This window comes from Phocoena phocoena, chromosome 10, assembly GCF_963924675.1.
Source record: "Phocoena phocoena chromosome 10, mPhoPho1.1, whole genome shotgun sequence".
NCBI lineage: Eukaryota > Metazoa > Chordata > Mammalia > Artiodactyla > Phocoenidae > Phocoena > Phocoena phocoena.
Window position 1 is genome coordinate 39,003,205 of NC_089228.1, and position 20,150 is coordinate 39,023,354.

The 20,150-nt window shown below is 42.3% G+C and overlaps 1 protein-coding gene across 1 annotated transcript in view; it reads left to right on the plus strand.

The window, feature by feature from the left end:
- QRICH1 (glutamine rich 1) overlaps positions 1-20,150 on the plus strand; it is a 53,353-nt gene that overhangs the window by 19,612 nt on the left and 13,591 nt on the right. Inside the window, exon 3 of the mRNA XM_065885241.1 lies at positions 15,575-16,615. Within this exon, the coding sequence (XP_065741313.1) occupies positions 15,575-16,615 (1,041 nt within the window). The remainder of the gene's footprint in view (positions 1-15,574; positions 16,616-20,150) is intronic.

Sequence of the window (20,150 nt, forward strand, 5' to 3'; positions counted from 1 at the left end):
AAGTATCCAGACAAATATTTAGAACAAGTATTCCTACTGTGTTGGCAGTTTGCCATTTTTGCTTTTTTTTTTTTAAAACATAATGTTACAGATGCAGTTCAGATCTCTAATACCCCTCTGTATAGCTTTCTCTCCCAAGGTAAATACTATTTTAAAGTTTTCAACTTGTTTTGATATCTTTTGTATCCATCTGAGTTTTGGGTTTTAGAGAATGTGTCTTGGAGGCTGCACAGCCAGGAACAGGACTCAGGTCACATTGCTAGCCTGCCTTGGCAAAGACCTTCAGCCACACCCCTGGGCACAGGTGCTTGTCCTACCATAGTCTCTCAATGGGATTTATGCCATCCTGTTCCATTTCTGCCGCAATCTTCCACTCTCACCAGAAAATGGAGGTTGTGGTTCCTGCTGCCTCATGTTGCTCCATTTTGAGTCCAGATTTCATGCAGTGTGTCTAATTTGGGAAGCCTTGGTCACATGCCTGCACTCTAGCTGCAGGAGAGGTTGGGACAGTGATTCCAGCTTCTGCCTTGGGGAGGCAGAAGTCATAATGTGGTGTATTCTGCAAACAAGGGTTTGCAGCCAAAAACAGGACTGAAATCAGCTGTTCTCTCACTGGCACTTTGTGGGCTGATTGGGGTCCTGATCATCACTTCAGATTGGTAGACTGTTTATTGCCGCCTTTTCTGGCCCTTCATGTCCAGTCTTTTTTTTTTTTTTCTTTTTATAATTTTATTGAAGTATAGTTAATTTACAGTGTGTTAATTTCTGCTATACAGCAGAGTAACTCAGTTATACATATATATATTCTTTTTCATATTCTTTTTCCTTTGGCTGCGTTGGGTCTTCGTTGCCCTGTGCTGGCTTTCTCTAGTTACGGTGAGCAGGGACTACTCTTCGTTGCACAGGTTTCTCATTCTGGTGGCTTCTCTTGTTGCAGAGCATGGGCTCTAGTCGCGTGGGCTCAGTAGTTGTGGCTTGTGGGCTCTAGAACGCAGGCTCAGTAGTTGTGGCACACAGGCTTAGTTGCCCTGCGGCATGTGGGATCTTCCCAGACCAGGGATCGAACCCGTGTCCCCTGCATTGGCAGGCAGTTTCTTTTTTTTTTTTTTTTTTTTTTGCGGTACACGGGCCTCTCACTGTTGTGGCCTCTCCCATCGCGGAGCACAGGCTCCAGACGCACAGGCTCTGGACGCCATGGCTCACGGGCCCAGCCGCTTCGCGGCATGTGGGATCTTCCCGGACCGGGGCACGAACCCGTGTCCCCTGCATCGGCAGGCAGACTCTCAACCACTGCGCCACCAGGGAAGTTCCCGTATTTTTTTCCATTATGGTTTGTCACAGAATATTGAATATAGTTCCCTGTGCTGTACAGTAGGACCTTGTTGTTTACCGGTCCTATATATAATAGTTTATATCTGCTAATCCCAAACTCCCAATACTTCCCTCTCCCACCCCCTCCTCTCCCTTGGCAGCCACAGTCTGTTCTCTCTGTCTGTGAGTCTGTTTCTGTTTTGTAGATAAGTTCATTTGTGTCATACTTTAGATTCCACATATAAGTGCTATATATTGTATTTGTCTTCCTCTTTCTTGATTTACTTCCCTTAGTATGATAATCTCTAGGTCCATCCATGTTGCTGCAAATGGTATTATTTCATTCTTTTTAATGGCTGAGTAGTATTCCATTTGTGTGTGTGTGTGTGTGTGTGTGTGTGTGTGTGTGTGTGTGTGTGTATGTGTGTATATACACCACATCTTTTTTATCCATTTATCTGTCAGTGGACACATCCAGTCTTCTACCCACATTTAAATCTCTTCCCTCACCATATCTACATTCATTTTTATAATAAGAGTTTGGTAAATGTTTGATAGTTGGATAAAGATTTTACCACTTTCAGAAGAGCATTTTTTTTGTTGTTGTTGGTACGCGGGCCTCTCACTGCTGTGGCCCCTCCCGCTGCGGAGCACAGGCTCCGGACGTGCAGGCTCAGTAGTTGTGGCTCACGGGCCCAGTTGCTCCGCAGCATGTGGGATCTTCCCAGACCAGGGCTCAAACCCGTGTCCCCTGCATTGGCAGGCAGACTCTCAACCACTGCGCCACCAAGGAAGCCCAAGGATTTACTCTCTTAACTTTCATGTTCACCATATAGCAATCTTAACTATAGTTATCATGTTGTGCTTTATATCCCTAGTACTTAGTTATCTTATGACTGGAAATGTGTACCTTTTGACCACCTTCATCCAGTTCCTCCTCCCTCTGCCCCCTGCCTCTTGTAGCCACAAATCTGATCTCTTTTTCTGAGTTTGGTTGGGGTTTTGTTTGTTTTTTACATTTTACATATATTGTAAACGAGATCATGTGGTACTTGTCTTTCTCTGTCTGATTTATTTCACTTAGCATAATGCCCTCAGCATCCATCCATGTTGTCACAAAGGGCAGAATTTCCTCCCTTTTTATGGCTGAATAATATCCATGGTATATATATATATTCCAGAACTTCTTTATCCATTCATCCATTGATGGACGCTTAGATTGTTCCCATGTCTTGGCCATTGTAAATAATGCTGCTTTGAATATGGGGCTGCAGATATCTCTTCAACAGTCTTTTCGTTTCCAGAGAATGTGCATTTTTAACAAATTCCAGGTTGATGCTGATGCTGCTGAGCTGTGGACCACATTCAGACATACTTTCTGAAAAACTTATGTACTCAGTCAAATAAAGAATCTAGGAAAGAAGTCATGAGAACAAAAGAAACAGAACCAGCTCAGAGTTGAGATCAAAATCCCAGTCTGTACAGAAGACCCAGAATGCAGTCTGTCCGGGTTGAAATAGGAAGTCAGAATGCTCAAGAAGAAAGTAATTAGCACTGTACATACTATGTGATCAAGAACGCAGAAGTATAGTTATTTAAAGTATATCTCTTCTGATCAACAGGGGGAAAAAAAAGCAATTAAAAACTCTGGAAAAGGTGGTGGGGAGAGCTGAATGAAAAGTAACGATTCAAATGTGAAAGGAACTTGAAATATAATGTAATTTATGAGGGATTGATAGAAGGTAAGAAACAGTGCTTTTGGAAACAGTGAAACCAAATTCATTCCCCTAGAAATGTCCCCCTCCTCCATTGATGTATCACTTTTCTATCATAGACATGTCTTTGGGATGATCTTTTTCCTTTTTGTATTTCTTTAGAATCCTTTTAGATCTAGGCTTAAGTTTCAAACTGCCTTTTTTTCTTTAATTTTTTGTTTAGTTATCAGTTTGTTTTCTGTGACAATTTACCTAGGTATTTTAACCTTGAAAATTAAACAGTTAATAAAGCACAATACCAACCTCTGAATGCCTTTCTTAGATTTTTGTCTTTTCTTTCTTTTTTTAAAAAGAGGAATCTTGTAGGACCTTTTTTTTTTTTTTAATATATTTATTTATGGCTGCATTGGGTTTTCATTGCTGTGCACAGGCTTTCTCTAGTTGTGGCGAGCAGGGGGCTGCTCTTTGTTGCAGTGTGCAGGCTTCTCTTGTTGTGGAGCACGGGCTGTAGGCACGTGAGCTTCTGTAGTTTTGGCACACAGTCTTCAGTAGTTGTGGCTTGCGGGCTCTACAGCACAGGCTCAGCAGTTGTGGTGCACGGGCTTAGTTGCTCTGTAGCACGTGGGATCTTCCCAGACCAGGGCTCGAACCCGTGTCCCCTGCATTGGCAAGTGGATTATTAACCACTGCACCACCAGGGAAGTCCCTAGGAGCTTTCTTAGTGTGAAGAAATACTCAAAGTTCAGCTATTCCTTCAATTCACTTTTTTAAAAAAATTAATTTATTTTTGTCTGTGTTGGGTCTTCGTTGCTGCATGCGGGCTTTCTGTAGGTGCGGTGAGCGGGGGCAGCTGTTCGTTGCGGTGTGTGGGCTTCTCATTGCGGTGGCTTCTCTTGTTGCCGAGCACGGACTCTTGGCACGTGGGCTCTAGAGCACAGGCTTGGTAGTTGTGGCACATGGGCTTAGTTGCTCTGCGGCACGTGGGATCTTCCTGGACCAGGGCTCAAACCCGTGTCCCCTGCATTGTCAGGCGGATTTGTAATCACTGCGCCACCAGGGAAGCCCCCTTCAATTCACTTTTAATTTTCTTTCCTCCTAAGTTCAAGTAAAATTTAAAAAAAAAAAAATTTTTTTTTTACTCCACTAAGGTTACAGATTTTTCACTATGACTATGCAGTAATTATCTAACTGGATAAAGTTAAGTTTTTATATAAATAAAAAATATGAAGGAGGTTAATACAAATAACGTTTAATTTCTTATTGACTTATCCTTATGGGTAAAGGTTATAAACACATAATTGATACCTTATCCAATATCTTGACATGGGTAAGGAAATGACAGAAAGTGCTTTAACTTTTACTCCCCTAATTTTAACTTCTAACTACTTTGGATATAAAGTGGCATCAGATTATTTGTACCTGTTTGTTCTGTAGTGAGGGGTAAATGCCTTCAGTTCTGATTCCTTAGTATTTTTGCTAACTTATTTCTTTTGGAAGATTGAATATTGATAAATTGTTTCTAAGAAAAGTCAATTTAAAGAGATACAGTAGGGCTTCCCTGGTGGCGCAGTGGTTGAGAGTCCGCCTGCCGATGCAGGGGACACGGGTTCGTGCCCCGGTCCGGGAGGATCCCGCATGCCGCGGAGCGGCTGGGCCCGTGAGACATAGCCGCTGAGCCTGTGTGTCCGGAGCCTGTGCTTCGCAGCGGGAGAGGCCACAGCAGTGAGAGGCCCGCGTACCGCAAAAAAAAAAAAAAAAAAAAAAATAGATACAGTAAATGAATGAACTACAATAACCAGATTTTTGACATCTTGTTTTTAAGCAAGTAATAATATAGTTTAAAAACATACTCTGTTGGGACTTTCCTGGTGGCGCAGTCGTTAAGAATCTGCCTGCCAATGCAGGGGACACGGGTTCGAGCCCTGGTCCGGGAAGATCCCACATGCCTTAGAGCAACTAAGCCCGTGCACCACAACTGCTGAGCCTGCGCTCTAGAGTCCACAAGCCACAACTGCTGACCCCGTGTGCCACAATGAATGAAGCCCGTGCGCCTAGAGCCTGTGCTCTGCAACAAGAGAAGCCACCTCAATGAGAAGCCCGCACACCTCAACGAAGAGTAGCCCCCACTCTCTGCAACTAGAGAAAAGCCCGCGCACAACGATGAAGACCCCACTCAGTCCAAACAAACAAACAAAAAAACCCCATACTATGTGTTTAACTCTACAACAGTGGTTCTTAAAGAGTAGTTCAGGGACTGGTAGTCCCCAACTCCCTTTCAGGGTTCCTCAGAGTTAAGGCTGCTTTTTTTTTTTAATGAATTAATTGATTGATTGATTGATTGACTGCGTTGGGTCTTTGTTGCTGTGCGGGCTTTCTCTAGTTGCGGCGAGCAGGGGCTACTCTTTGTTGCGGTGCGTGGGCTTCTCATTGCAGTGGCTTCTCTTTGTTGTGGACCACAGGCTCCAAGGCACTTGGGCTCAGTAGTTGTGGCTCGTGGGCTCTAGAGTGCAGGCTCAGTAGTTGTGGCGCACGGGCTTAGTTGCTCCACAGCATGTGGGATCTTCCCGGACTAGGGCTCAAACCCGTGTCCCTTCCGTTGGCAGGCAGATTCTTAACCACTGTGCCACCAGGGAAGTCCAAGGCTGTTTTTATTATAATATGAAGATGTTTTTTTGCCTTTTTCACTCTCATTCTCTCATGAGTGTTCAGTGGAGTTTTGCAGGGGCCATGTATGATGTGTCACAATAGATTGAATGCAGAAACAAGTATGAGAATGCAGTTGTCTTCAGTTAAGTCAACCATTAAAGAGATTTGCAGAGATGTAAAATAATGCAGTGATTATTATAAATTTTTTGTTTTGGCAAATAAAGTTATTTTTCATAAGAATATGTTATTTATGTTGACATTTATATTGGTTTATGCAGTGATTTTTTTTGGAATTTTTGAATTTTATTTTTTTATACAGCAGGTTCTTATCAGTTATCCATTTTATACATGTTACTGTATATATGTCAATCCCAATATCCCAGTTCATCACACCACCACCACCCCCCACCCCCCACCCCCCACACCACTTTCCCCCCTTGGTGTCTATACGTTTCTTCTCTACATCTGTGTCTCTATTTCTGCCTTGCAAACCGTCATCTGTACCATTTTTCTAGGTTCCATATATATGCGTTAACATACTATATTTGTTTTTCTCTTTCTGACTTACTTCACTCTGTATGACAGTCTCTAGATCCATCCACGTCTCTACAAATGACCCAGTTTCGTTCCATTTTATGGCTGAGTAATAGTCCATTGTATATATATACCACATCTTCTAATTCTTCTTTATCCATTAGTCTGTTGATGGGCATTTAGGTTGCTTCCATGTCCTGGCTATTGTAAATAGTGCTGCAATGAACATTGGGTGCATGTGTCTTTTTGAATTATGTTTTTCTCTGGGTAGATACCCAGTGGTGAGATTGCTAGTTCATACGGTAATTCTATTTTTAGCTTTTTAAGGAACCTCCATACTGTTCTCCATGGTGGCTGTATCAATTTACATTCCCACCAACAGTGCAAGAGGGTTCCCTTTTCTCCACACCCTCTCCAGCATTGGTTGTTTGTAGATTTTCTGATGATGCCCATTCTAACTGGTGTGAGATGATACCTCATTGTAGTTTTGATTTGCATTTCTCTAATAATTAGTGATGTTGAGCATCTTTTTTTTTTTTTGCTGTACGCGGGCCTCTCACCGCTGTGGCATCTCCCGTTGCGGAGCACAGACTCCAGACGCGCAGGCTCAGTGGCCATGGCTCACGGGCCCAGCCGCTCTGTGGCATGTGGGATCCTCCTGGACCAGGGCACGAACCCACGTCCCCTGCATTGGCAGGCGGACCCTCAACCACCGCGCCACCAGGGAAGCCCTGTTGAGCAGCTTTTCATGTGCTTCTTGGCCATCTTTATGTCTTCTTTGGAGAAATGTCTGTTTAGGTCTTCTGCCCATTTTTGGATTGGGTTTTTTTTTTTAAATGTTGAGCTGCATGAGCAGGTTTTGGAGATTTATCCTTTGTCTGTTGATTCATTTGCAAGTATTTTCTCCCATTTCGTCTTGTTTGTAGTTTCCTTTGCTGTGCAAAAGCTTTTAAGTTTCATTAGGTCCCATTTGTTTATTTTTGTTTTTATTTTCATTACTCTAGGAGGTGGATCAAAAAAGATCTTGCTGTGATTTATGTCAAAGAGTGTTCTTCCTATGTTTTCCTCTAAGAGTTTTATAGTGTCCGGTCTTACATTTAGGTCTCTAATCCATTTTGAGTTTATTTTTGTGTATGGTGTTAGGGAGTGTTCTAATTTCATTCTTTTACATGTAGCTGTCCAGTTTTCCCAGCACCACTTATTGAAGAGACTGTCTTTTCTCCATTGTATATTCTTGCCTCCTTTGTCATAGATTAGTTGACCATAGGTGTGTGGGTTTATCTCTGGGCTCTCTGTCCTGTTCCATTGATCTATATTTCTGTTTTTGTGCCAGTACCATATTGTCTTGATTACTGTAGCCTTGCAGTATAGTCTGAAGTCAGAGAGTCTGATTCCTCCAGCACTGTTTTTTTTCCCTCAAGACTGCTTTGGCTATTTGGGGCCTTTTGTGTCTCCATACAAATTTTAAGATTTTTTGTTCTAGTTTTGTAAAAAATGCCACTGGTTAGTTTGATAGGGATTGCATTGAATCTGCAGATTGCTTTGGATAGTATAGTCATTTTCACAATATTGATTCTTCCAATCAAAGAACATGGTATATCTCTCCATCTGTTTGTGTCATCTTTGATTTCTTTTTTTTAATTAATTAATTAATTAATTTTTGGTTGCATTGGGTCTTCGTTGCTGAGTGCAGGCTTTCTCTCTAGTTGCAGCAAGTGGGGGCTACTCTTTGCTGTGGTGCGCTAGCTTCTTATTGTGGTGGCTCTTCTTTGTTGCAGAGCATGGGCTCTAGGCGCACGGGCTTCGGTAGTTGTGGCTCGCAGGCTCTAGAGCGCTGGCTCAGTAGTTGTAGTGCATGGGCTTAGTTGCTCTGTGGCATGTGGTATCTTCCCGGACCAGGGCTCGAGCCCACATCCCCTGCATTGGCAGGCAGATTCTTAACCACTGCACCACCAGGGAAGCCTCATCTTTGATTTCTTTCATCAGTGTCTTATAGTTTTCTGAGTACAGGTCTTTTACCTCCTTAGGTGGTTTTTTCCCTAGATATTTTATTCTTTTTGTTGCAGTGGTGAATGGGATTGTTTCCTTAATTTCTCTTTCTGATCTTTCATTGTTAGTGTATCGGAATGCAAGAGATTTTTGTGTATTAATTTTGTATCCTGCAGCTTTACCAAATTCATTGATTAGCTCTAGTAGCTTTCTGGTGGCATCTTTAGGATTCTCTATGTATATTATCATGTCATCTGCAAACAGTGACAGTTTTACTTCTTTTCCAATTTGTATTCCTTTTATTTCCTTTTCTTCTCTGAGTGCCGTGGCTAGGACTTGCAAAACTGTGTTGAATAATAGTGGTGAGAGTGGACATCCTTGTCTTGTTCCTGATCTTAGAGGAAATGCTTTCGGTTTTTCACCATTGAGAATGATGTTTGCTGTGGGTTTGTCGTATATGGCCTTTATTATGTTGAGGTAGGTTCCCTCTGTGCCCACTTTCTGGAGAGTTTTTGTCATAAATGGGTGTTGAATTTTGTCAAAAGCTTTTTCTGCATCTCTTGACATGATCTTATGGTTTTTATTCTTTACTTTGTTAATATGGTATATTACATTGATTGATCTGCATATATTGAAGAATCCTTGCATCCCTGGCATAAATCTCACTTGATCATGGTGTATGATCCTTTTAATGTGTTGTTGGATTCTGTTTGCTAGTATTTTGTTGAGGATTTTTGCATCTATATTCATCAGTGATACTGGTCTCTAATTTTCTTTTTATGTAGTATCTTTGTCTGGTTTTTGTATCAGGGATGGTGGTGGCCTCATAGAATGACTTTGGGAGTGTTCCTTCCTCTGCAATTATTTTGGAAGAGTTTGAGAAAGATGAGTGTTAGCTCTTCTCTAAATGTTTGACAGAATTCACTGGTGAAGCCATCTGGTCCTGGACTTTTGTTTGTTGGAAGATTGTTAATCACAGTTTCAATTTCATTACTTGTGACTGGTCATATTTTCTATTTCTTCCTGATTCATTCTTGTAAGATTATACCTTTCTAAGGATTAGTCAGTTTCTTCCAGGTTGTCCATTTTATTGACATAGAGTTGCTTATAGTAGTCTCTTATGATGCTTTGTATTTCTGCCGTGTCTGTTGTAACTTCTTTTTCATTTCTAATTTTCTTGATTTGAGTCCTCTCCCTCTTTTGCTTGATGAGTCTGGCTAAAGGTTTATCAATTTTCTTTATCTTCTCAAAGAACCAGCTTTTGGTTTTATTGATCTTTGCTATTGTTTTCTTTGTTTCTATTTCATTTATTTCTGCTCTGATCTTTATGATTTCTTTCCTTCAGCTAACTTTGGATTTTGTTTGTTCTTTCTCTAGTTCCTTTAGGTGAAAGGTTAGATTGTTTATTTGAGATTTTTCTTGTTTGTTGAGGCAGGCTTGTATTGCTATAAACTTCCCTCTTAGAACTGCTTTTGCTGCATCCCATAGGTTTTGGATCGTCATGTTTTCATTGTCATTTGTCTCTAGGTATTTTTTGATTCCTCTTTGATTTCTTCAGTAATCTCTTGGTTATTTAGTAATGTATTCTTTAGCCTCCATGTGTTTGTGTTTTTTACATTTTTTTCCCCTGTAATGAATTTCTAATCTCATAGCATTGTGGTCAGAAAAGATGCTTGATATGATTTCAGTTTTCTTAAATTTACCAAGGCTTGATTTTTGATGCAATATGTGATCTATCCTGGAGAATGTTGCATGTGCCCTTGAGAAGGAAAGTGTAATCTGCGGTTTTTGGATGGAATGTCCTGTAAATATCAATTAAATCTATCTGATCTATTGTGTTATTTAAACCTTATGTTTCCTTATTAATTTTCTGTCTGGATGATCTGTCCATTGGTGTAAGTGAGGTGTTAAAGTCCCCCACTATTATTGTGTTACTGTCGATTTCCTCTTTTATAGCTGTTAGCAGTTGTTTTATGTATTGCAGTGCTACTGTCTTGGGTGCATATATATTTATAATTGTTATGTCTTCTTCTTGGATTGATCCCTTGATCATTATGTAGTGTCCTTCCTCATCTCTTGTAACATTCTTTATTTTAAAGTCTATTTTATCTGATATGAGTATTGCTACTCCTCCTTTCTTTTGATTTCCATTTGCATGGAATATCTTTTTCCATCCCCTCACTTTCAGTCTTTATGTGTCCCTAGGTCTGAAGTGGGTCTTTTGTAGACAGCATATATACGGGTCTTGTTTTTGCATCCATTCAGCGACCCTGTGTCTTTTGGTTGGAGCATTTAATCCATTCACATTTAAGGTAATTATCAATATGTATGTTCCTATTACCATTTTCGTAATTGTTTTGGGTTTGTTTTTGTAGGTGCTTTTATTTTCTTGTGTTTCCCGCTTAGAGAAGTTCCTTTAGCATTTGCTGTAGAGCTGGTTTGATGTTGCTGAATTCTATTAGCTTTTGCTTGTCTGTAAAGCTTCTGATTTCTCCATCAAATCTGAATGAGATCCTTGCCGGGTCGAGTTATCTTGGTTGTAGGTTCTTCTCTTTCATCCCTTTAAATATGTCATGCCACTCCCTTCTGGCTTGTAGAGTTTCTGCTGAGAAATCAGCTGTTAACCTTATGGAAGTTCCCTTGTATGTTATTTGTCGTTTTTGCCTTGTTGATTTCAATAATTTTTCTTTGTCTTTAATTTTTACCAATTTGATGGTAAAAATCTTGGCATGTTTCTCTTTGGGTTTATCCTACCTGAGACTCTCTGCACTTCCTAGACTTGGGTGGATATTTCCTTTCCTGTGTTAGGGAAGTTTTTGACTATAATCTCTTCAAATATTTTCTCAGCTCCTTTCTCTCTCTTCTCCTTCTGGGACCCCTATAATGTGAATGTTATTGTGTTTAATGTTGTCCCAAAGGTCTCTTAGGTTGTCTTCATTTCTTTTCATTCTTTTTTCTTTATTCTGTTCTGTCGCAGTGAATTCCACCATTCTGTCTTCCAGGTCACTTATCTGTTGTTCTGCCTCAGTTATTTTGCTATTGATTTCTTTTAGTGTATTTTTCATTTCAGTTATTGTATTGTTCATCTCTGTTTCTTCTTAATTCTTCTAGGTCTTTGTTGAACATTTCTTGCATCTTCTTGATCTTTGCCTCCATTCTTTTTCCAAGGTCCTGGATCATGTTCACTATCATTATTCTGAATTCTTTCTCTGGAAGGTTTCCTATCTCCACTTCATTTAGTTGTTTTTCTGGGGTTTTATCTTGTTCCTTCATCTGGTACAAAGTCCTCTGCCTTTTCATTTTGTCTATCTTTCTGTGAATGTGGTTTTCCTTCCACAGGCTGCAGAATTGTAGTTCTTCTTACTTCTGCTCTATGTGGTGATTTTTAATGAATTAATATTTTTCTGAGTTCCCTAGTTTAATTTTCTTATACAGTAAGAATTGTTATCTATGCTCGTGTAAACAAAAGCTCTTTGGGGTTGGTCCTCAATCATTTTTTGAAAGGGTGCTGAGACCAAAGAGCTTGAAAACTGCTTTTTTGTAGTAATTGGCTTCACCATTTCCTCTAGTCCTTGGTGTAAAGCACTGATTCTCCAACTTGAGCATGCATCAGTCACCTGGAAGACTTGTTAAGATACAGATTGCTGGGCCCATTCCTAGAGTTCCTGGTTTAATAGTTCTGAGCTGGGACCTGAAAGTTTGTATTTCTGATAATTGCCAGTGTGATGATGATGTTGGCCTGGAAACTACATTTTGAGACTCACTGGTGTAAAGAAATATTGCTTATGAGGAAGAAAACCTACTTTTTGAACATCTACTGTGTGTCAGTAAACATTATTTTATGCTCATGACAACTCTGTAAGGAGGTAGGCATTCTCCCCCTTTTTATTGTACCTCAGGAAACTGAAACTTAGAGGACTCACAGCCAGGAAAGTACATCATCACTTCAAGTCTGTTCACTTCAAGTCTGTTCTTAAGGCCTATGCTCTTTTTTTTTTTTATTTTAAATATTTATTTATTTGTTTATTTGGCTGCGCCGGGTCTTAGTTGTGGCACACGGGATCTTCATTGCATCATGTGGGATCTTCATTGCAGCACACGAATCTTTTAGTTGTGAGATGTGGGCTCTTTAGTTGTGGCATGCTAAGTCTTTGTTGTGGCATGTGGTATCTAGTTCCCTGACCAGGGAATGAGCCCACACCCCCTGCATTGGGAGCGTGGAGTCTTAGCCGCTGGACCACCAGGGAAGTCCCAAGGCCTATGCTCTTTACACAGCCTCTTCCTTGCTTTTTTTTTTTTTTTTTTTTAAATCAGTAGTGGCTTTAATGAGATGTAATTCTCATATCAAATAATTCAGTCATTTCCATGTAAAGCATGCAACTTAGTAGTTTTTAGTCTATTCACAGAGTTGTGCAGCCATTACCACACCAATTTTAGAACATTCTCATCACCTCCAGAAAGAAACCCTGTAGCCATTAGCAGTTACTTCATATTTTCCCCAGTCCCTGTGTCCTGGACAACCACTAATCTACTTTCTATTTCTATAGATTTGCCTGTTTTGGACATTCATATTAATGGAATCATACAATATGTAGTCTTTTGTGACTGACTTCATTTAGCATTATGTTTTCAGGGTTCATCTGTGTTGTAGCATTTTATCAAAATTTTATGTTTTTCTTACTAAACAACATGCTGTTGTATGGAAGTACTACATTTTATTTATCCATCAGTTGATAGATATTTGGATTGTTTCTACTTTTTGGTTATTTTAAATAATGCTGTTATTAGCATTCATGTCCAAGTTCTTTTTTAAAATATTTATCAATTTCTTTATTTGGCCACGTTGGGTCTTAGTTGTGCATATGGTATCTTTCGTTGTGGCGTGCAGGCTATTCATTGTGGCACCTGGGCTCAGTAGTTGCGGCATGTGGGATCTTGAGCTCATGGGCTCGGTTGCCTCGCCACATGTGGGGTCTTAGTTCCCTGACCAGGGATCGAACCCACGTCCCCTGCATTGGAAGGCAGATTCTTAACCACTGGACTATCAGGGAAGTCCGTCATGTCCAATTTTTTACATGAGTATAGTTTCTGTTTCTCTTGAGTATATAACTAGGAGGGAAACTGCTAGGTTATATGGTGTGGTTTTCATATCTTTGTCATATGCTATGTTTAACCTTTTGATGATCTGCCAGGCTTTTGTTTGTTTGTTTTTTAAAGTATGTTATAAATTTATTTATTTTTATTTTTGGCTGAATTGGGTCTTTGTTGCGGCGTGTGGGCGTTCTGTAGTTGTGGCTTGTGGGCTCAGTAGTTGTGGCGCATGGGCTTAGTTGCTCCACGGCATGTGGGATCTTCCTGGACCAGGGCTCAAACTTGTGTCCCCTGCATTGGCAGGCAGATTCTTAACCACTGCGCCACCAGGGTAGTCCCTGCCAGACTTTTTTCCAAAGCAGCAACACCATTTTACATTCCCACCAGCAGTGTATGAGAATTCCAATTTTTTCACATCCTTGCCAACATTTGTTATCTTATTTATTTATGGTTGTGTTGGGTCTTCCTTGCTGTGCGTGGGCTTTCTCTGGTTGCAGCGAGTGGGGGCTAACTCTGTTGCAGTGCGCAGGTTTCTCATTGGGATGGCTTCTCATTGCAAAGCATAGCTCAGGCTGTAGTTGTGTGGGCTTCTGTCGTGGCTCACCCGCTGTAGAACGCAGGCTCAGCAGTTGTGGCACATGGGCTAAGTTGCTCCATGGCATGTGGGATGTTCCCGGAACAGGGCTTGAATCCACGTCCTCTGCATTGGCAGGCGGATTGTTAACCACTGTGCCACCAGGGAAGTCCCTGTTATCTTTTATTATTTAAAAAAATATTTTTTTTTAATTGTATTTTTTGGCCGTGCCACACGGCATGTGGGGTCTTGGTTCTCCGACCAGGGATGGAACCCATGCCCCTGCATTGGAAGCGTGGAGTCTTAACCACTGGACTTCCAGGGAAGTCCCTATTATCTTTTTTTTTTTTTATTATAGTCAACCTCCTGGGTTTAAATGGTATCTCATTTTGCTTTTGATTTGCATTTCCCTGACGGCTAACGATGTTGAGCAACTTTTCATGTGCTTACCGGCCATTTGCTTATCTTCTTGGGAGAAGTGTCTGTTCAGATCCTCTCCCATTTTTTGTGTATGTTGTGAGGATGAGGTCCAACTTCATTCTTTTTACATAGATCGCCAGTTGTCCCAGCACCATCTTTGGTTATCTTTTGTGATGTATATAATCACTGATCTACCTTCTTATTTTATACCTTCCTCCTTCCTACATGAGCTCAGAGTAATTTTTTTTTTTAATTTATTTATGTAGGCCACACTGGGTCTTAGTTGCTGCACATGGCATCTTCGTGTGGCATGTTTTTAGTTGTGGCATGTGGACTTTTAGTTGCGATATGTGGGCTTCTTAGTTGCGGCATGCAAATGAGATCTAGTTCCCCAACCAGGGATTGAACCCAGGCCTCCTGTATTGGGAGCATGGATTCTTACCCACTGGACCACCAGGGAAGTCCGAGTTCAGAGTAATTTAGGTATCTGTGTCTGATGGAAAAATCTTTTCTTTTTTAAAATTACATACTATACGTAGCATCTTTTCGTGCTGTTTTGTAACAGCAATAAGACATGAGCTGCATTATTATCAGAAATGCATGGGTCAGGATATAATAACCTCAGATTAAATTTTCAGGAATCTGTGGCTTCTCTATTAAAACAATGCTGTCTTAAATAAGCACTCTAAAGAATCATTCAACAGTGCCCATATTTTAGCAGCAAAGTTGGAGATATCTCCAAAAGAGATTTCAAACATTTTGTCTCTACTGTATTTTTGTTGTTATTGTTGTTTTTCTCTACTGTGTTTTTTTACTATTTGTCTGTGGTGGGGGTAGTTTTGATCCTGAGTTGGGAATTGAATGCCTTCTGACCTTTTAGAACAAGATTCCCACACTTTTTATTACTAACCACATGGATAAACTATTTTTTGATCATACGCCTAAGTATATATTTATAAATTGTATACTTGTACTACTATGTCAGTATGCAAAAACAAAAGGGGTTACTTTTAAAAACGAAGTCAAGAAATGAGCAAAAGTTTTGGTATTTCCCACTTGATAGTCTTGCTTGCTCTCAGGTGGATATGTGTTGCTCTGAATGCAACACATTGAGAGTGTGATGCTGGAGAATTTTGCCTATGGTTTTGGAGATTATGGCCTCCTCAGAAGCCTTGGGTATGGCGGCCCCTCCTCTTCACATTACCCAGGGTTCCCGTCTGAGATCTCTTCTTCCCTTCGGGGCTGGATTCTCTATGTTGCCCTATTCACTCACTGGTGAATCTTGTCGCTGCAGGTACAGGTGCAGGTACAGCAGTCTCCGCAGCAGGTCTCGGCTCAGCAGCTCTCCCCGCAGCTCACCGTTCATCAGCCTGCTGAGCAGCCCATCCATGTCCAGGTGCAGATCCAAGGCCAAGCAGCACAGCCGACAGCCCCCTCCATCCAGACCCCATCTCTGCAGAGCCCCAGCCCTTCGCAGCTGCAGGCGGCCCAGATCCAGGTGCAGCACATGCAGGCGGCCCAGCAGATCCAGGCTGCAGAGATCCCAGAGGAGCACATCCCACATCAACAGATCCAGGCTCAGCTGGTGGCTGGCCAGTCTCTTGCTGGGGGTCAGCAGATCCAAATCCAGACTGTGGGTGCCCTTTCCCCACCACCGTCCCAGCAGGGCTCACCTCGGGAAGGGGAGCGGCGGGTTGGCACGGCCAGTGTCCTCCAGCCAGTGAAGAAGCGCAAAGTGGACATGCCCATCACTGTGTCCTACGCCATCTCAGGGCAGCCGGTGGCCACCGTGCTGGCCATTCCACAGGGCCAGCAGCAGAGTTATGTGTCTTTGAGGCCCGACTTACTAACAGTAGACAGTGCCCACCTGTACAGTGCCACTGGGACCATTACTAGCCCTACAGGAGAAACTTGGACCATACCTGTTTACTCTGCCCAGCCCCGGGGGGACCCTCAGCAGCAGAGCATTACTCACATTGCCATTCCCCAGGAAGCCTACAACGCAGTTCACGTCAGTGGCTCACCCACAGCCCTGGCAGCTGTAAAGCTGGAGGATGACAAGGAGAAGATGGTGGGCACCACGTCTGTAGTGAAAAACTCCCATGAAGAGGTAGTGCAGACCCTTGCAAACTCTCTCTTTCCAGCACAGTTCATGAATGGCAACATCCACATTCCAGTGGCTGTGCAGGCCGTGGCAGGCACATACCAGAATACAGCTCAGACTGTCCATATATGGGACCCTCAGCAGCAGCCACAACAACAAACCCCCCAGGAACAGACGCCACCGCCACCACAGCAGCAGCAGCAGCAGCAGCAGCTCCAGGTTACTTGTTCAGTAAGTGAGACTTATCTGTAGGGCAGCCTGCTCCCTCAGGGCCCAGTGCAACACAGAACTTGCCTGGTAACCTCTTTCGCCTCTGGCTTGTTTACAGGAATGATGTTGGTCTTGCAGTAATACAGTATTTAGTATTTTAATTAGAGTTGGGGAGAGGGGACAGGAATGGCAAGTGAAGCTGTGGAACGGCAGGAATTCTAGCCTGGTACCTGGAGGTAAATGAAATGACCAGTAACTGCTTTGGGGATAGATGCCTGGAGTGCTTTTTTGTGATCTCTTTAGGAAGGGTAAACTTCTAGGTAGAGACTAATGGGTCACCCCAAGTGTTATCTCTGTCCCAGAAGCTGCTTTCTGCATCACAAATGAACAGATCTAGTGGAACCCCTGTAGTTTAGCACACAGGCTCTAAACTCTTCACAGTTGAGAGGGTGTTAAATTGTTCCTCCTTTAGTTGTCATCTAAAGATGGACTACACTGGACACAGTATAAGTGAATTATGAGATCTAAAATACCTTCCGGTGGGCCTGTTAAAAGTGATCATCTTTGGGGAATTCCCTGGTGATCCAGCGGTTAGGACTCCACACTGCCACTGCAGGGGGAATGGATTTGATCCCTGGTCGGGGAATTAAGATTCCCTCAAGGCATGTAACATGGCCCCCCCCCCCCCGCAAAAAAAAATAAATATGTGATCATCTTGGGAGTCTTGAATAAGCCCCCTATGCAGTGGGACTTTCCAACCGTGTTTTTACATTCCTTAAAAAATAGTTAAGACAAGCCATGGTTAATTGAGTTTTCTGTCATGGCAGCTATGTTGAGCTAAGTTGTTTTGTTTTTTTTTTAATAAATTTATTTTTGGCTGTGTTGGGTCTTCATTGCTGCACACGGGCTTTCTCTAGTTGTAGCGAGCAAGGGCTACTCTTCATTGCTGTGTGTATGCCTCTCATTGTAGTGGCTTCTCCTGTTGCAGAGCACAGACTCTAGGCGCGCAGGCCTCAGCAGTTGTGGCTTGTGGGCTCCAGAGCGCAGACTCAGTAGTTGTGGCACATGGCTCAGCTGCTCCATGGCATGTGGCATCCTCCCGGATGAGGCCTTGAACCCGTGTCCCCTACTTTGGCAGGTGGACTCCCAGCCACTGCGCCACCAGGGAAGCCCTGAGCTAAATTTTTTAACTTTTTATTTTGCAATGATTTTAGATTTATAGAAAAGTTGCAAAAATAAAACTGTTGAAAAATTTTTTTTAAAAGAGGCACTTTTTAAAAATTTATATTTGGCTACGTTGGGTCTTCATTGCTGCGCATGGGCTTTCTCTAGTTGCAGTGAGCGGGGGCTACTCATTGTGGTGGCTTCTCTTGTTGCGAAGCACTGGCTCTAGGCGCACGGGCTTCAGTAGTTGTGTCATGTAGGCTCAGTAGTTGTGGCTCGTGGGCTCTAGAGCATAGGCCCAGTAGTTGTGGCGCACAGGCTTAGTTCCTCTGCAGCATGTAGGAATCTTCCCGGACCAGGGATCGAACCTGTGTCCCCTGCATTGGCAGGTGGATTCTCAACCACTGTGCCACCAGGAAAGCCCAGAACTTTGAAATTTTAACTTTAAAATTGCTTGGCTCTTTTATCTTTTCTAATTGTTAATCTTCTTAAGGCTATCACAGATCCACCTTTTAAGACTGTTAGTAAAGTTTCTGGTCCCTTGTCTAGCAGACATTTAGAGTGGTTATAGGGCCTCTGGTCTCATGGGACTGGTGAAGGTAGTGTGCCTGAGCACAGGAGCTCTGGGAATGCATGTGAGGGAGCTGGCACAAACAAAGCACTGTTAGACCAGGGACCACACTCAGAAACTCAAGACGTAAATGATTGGGTAAGCAAAAGCTGACTGAGTGGTTTCATAGAGGCAACAGTATGTTAATCTTAAGTGACTTTGTTAAGGACCTATTAAATATCCAGCTGTCAGGCCTAGAAGTAGAACAAGACAGTGTCATTGCTTCGGGTAGCTTATAGTGTAGTGGAAGTGAGAACATATGATTTGTTTCTGTAAAGTATAAAGCAGCATAATCAAGTGTGACAACGTGTGCTACACACACAAAGTCAAGCTGGGAATTCAGAAATCAATCTAGGTTAAATGTCAGCAGAGGTATCTTTGTGGAATAAATGGCATTTGATCTCTGGTTTATAGCTTAGATTGACAGAAGGATGGAGCAGGATGAATAAGAGCCAGGGGTGGACACAAGTGATATGGCCTAGGTTAACATGAGAGGAGGAGAACCATGGGAGAGGATTTAGTACAGGGGGCAAAGGGGCTATCTTCCCGAAGTGAAGAGCTGATACAATCTGGTAGGAAAATTTTCCAGAATCCTAAGAGTCGTGGTAATAAGAAGAATCAATTACTGGTGTGTAGAATTGATTGCATGTAGGAGAGACCAGACAGGAGACTTGTAATGGTGCTCTGTGCTGACCTTTTGCTGACAGGGATGGAGCGTATCAGGCCTCTCCTCTGCTCTCCTGGGCCTGATGTTCCAATTTGCAATTCAGGACTCTTGTTGCTCATTGGGCTGTGCTTGTAATTTGCACATCTGGGCCCTTCAGCAGGAAAATCTTTTCTAGAGTTCATTTTAGTAAGTTCATTTTAGTGTTCTTCATGTTCTTCAGAGGCTGTGTCTCCTTTGGCAAAGTCTTATAGCGACGTATGTCAAGGGTTATTACCAGAAAAAGAAAAATTGGGAAGAATACCCATCATGCAGGAAAGATGAGTTTGTCCATTTACACCACAAATATCCCTCTGCTCTCCTTATCAGGCTCTGTTCTAGGTGCTGGGAAACAGAGGTGAATAAGACAGTCTGCCCTTGGAGCCCTCGTAGCCCATGGGAAGATAATTGTGCTGTGATGTGAGTTGAACCCTAAGGAGAGCTGATGTGTTCCTTCACCTGGCATACCCTTTTTGAAAGCTCTTTTATATCCTATCTTTAAAATCAGATTTGTGGCTAAACCTCCCTCCCTCGACCTCACACCCACCTCCATCTGTTCCCCTATTTCTCCACTTTACTTTATTCCCAGAGTTCTCAAAAGGATTATCTGCACAGGCTGACTCTACTTGCTAACCAGTTTTCCCTTCAACTCATGACTGGGTCTGCTCTTGTCAAGGTCATCAGTGACCTACCTCCCCGTGGCCAGATCCAACAGACGTGTCTGTTTTTATCTCACTTATAGCAACACACAGCACAACAGACCATGCCTGCCTTCTTGAAACTCTTCTTTGGACTTCCATGTTATTATGCACTCCTGGTCTTCCTCCTACCCCACTGGTTATTTTTCCTTCTCAGGAGACTTTGCTGAAGCCTCCTTCTCTTCTGTCTGAGCCATACATGTTGTTTCTCAAAGCTCTGTACTAACCCTCTTTTCTCCCTAAGGGATTTCTCTCCATTGTCATGATTTTCAGAATCCTCTAGTTGTCTGCTGCAGAAGGTGATAATCACTGACACTATCTGCCAGGCACTGTCCTTAGTGTTGCATATATTAACTCATTTAATTCTCACACCAACCTTAA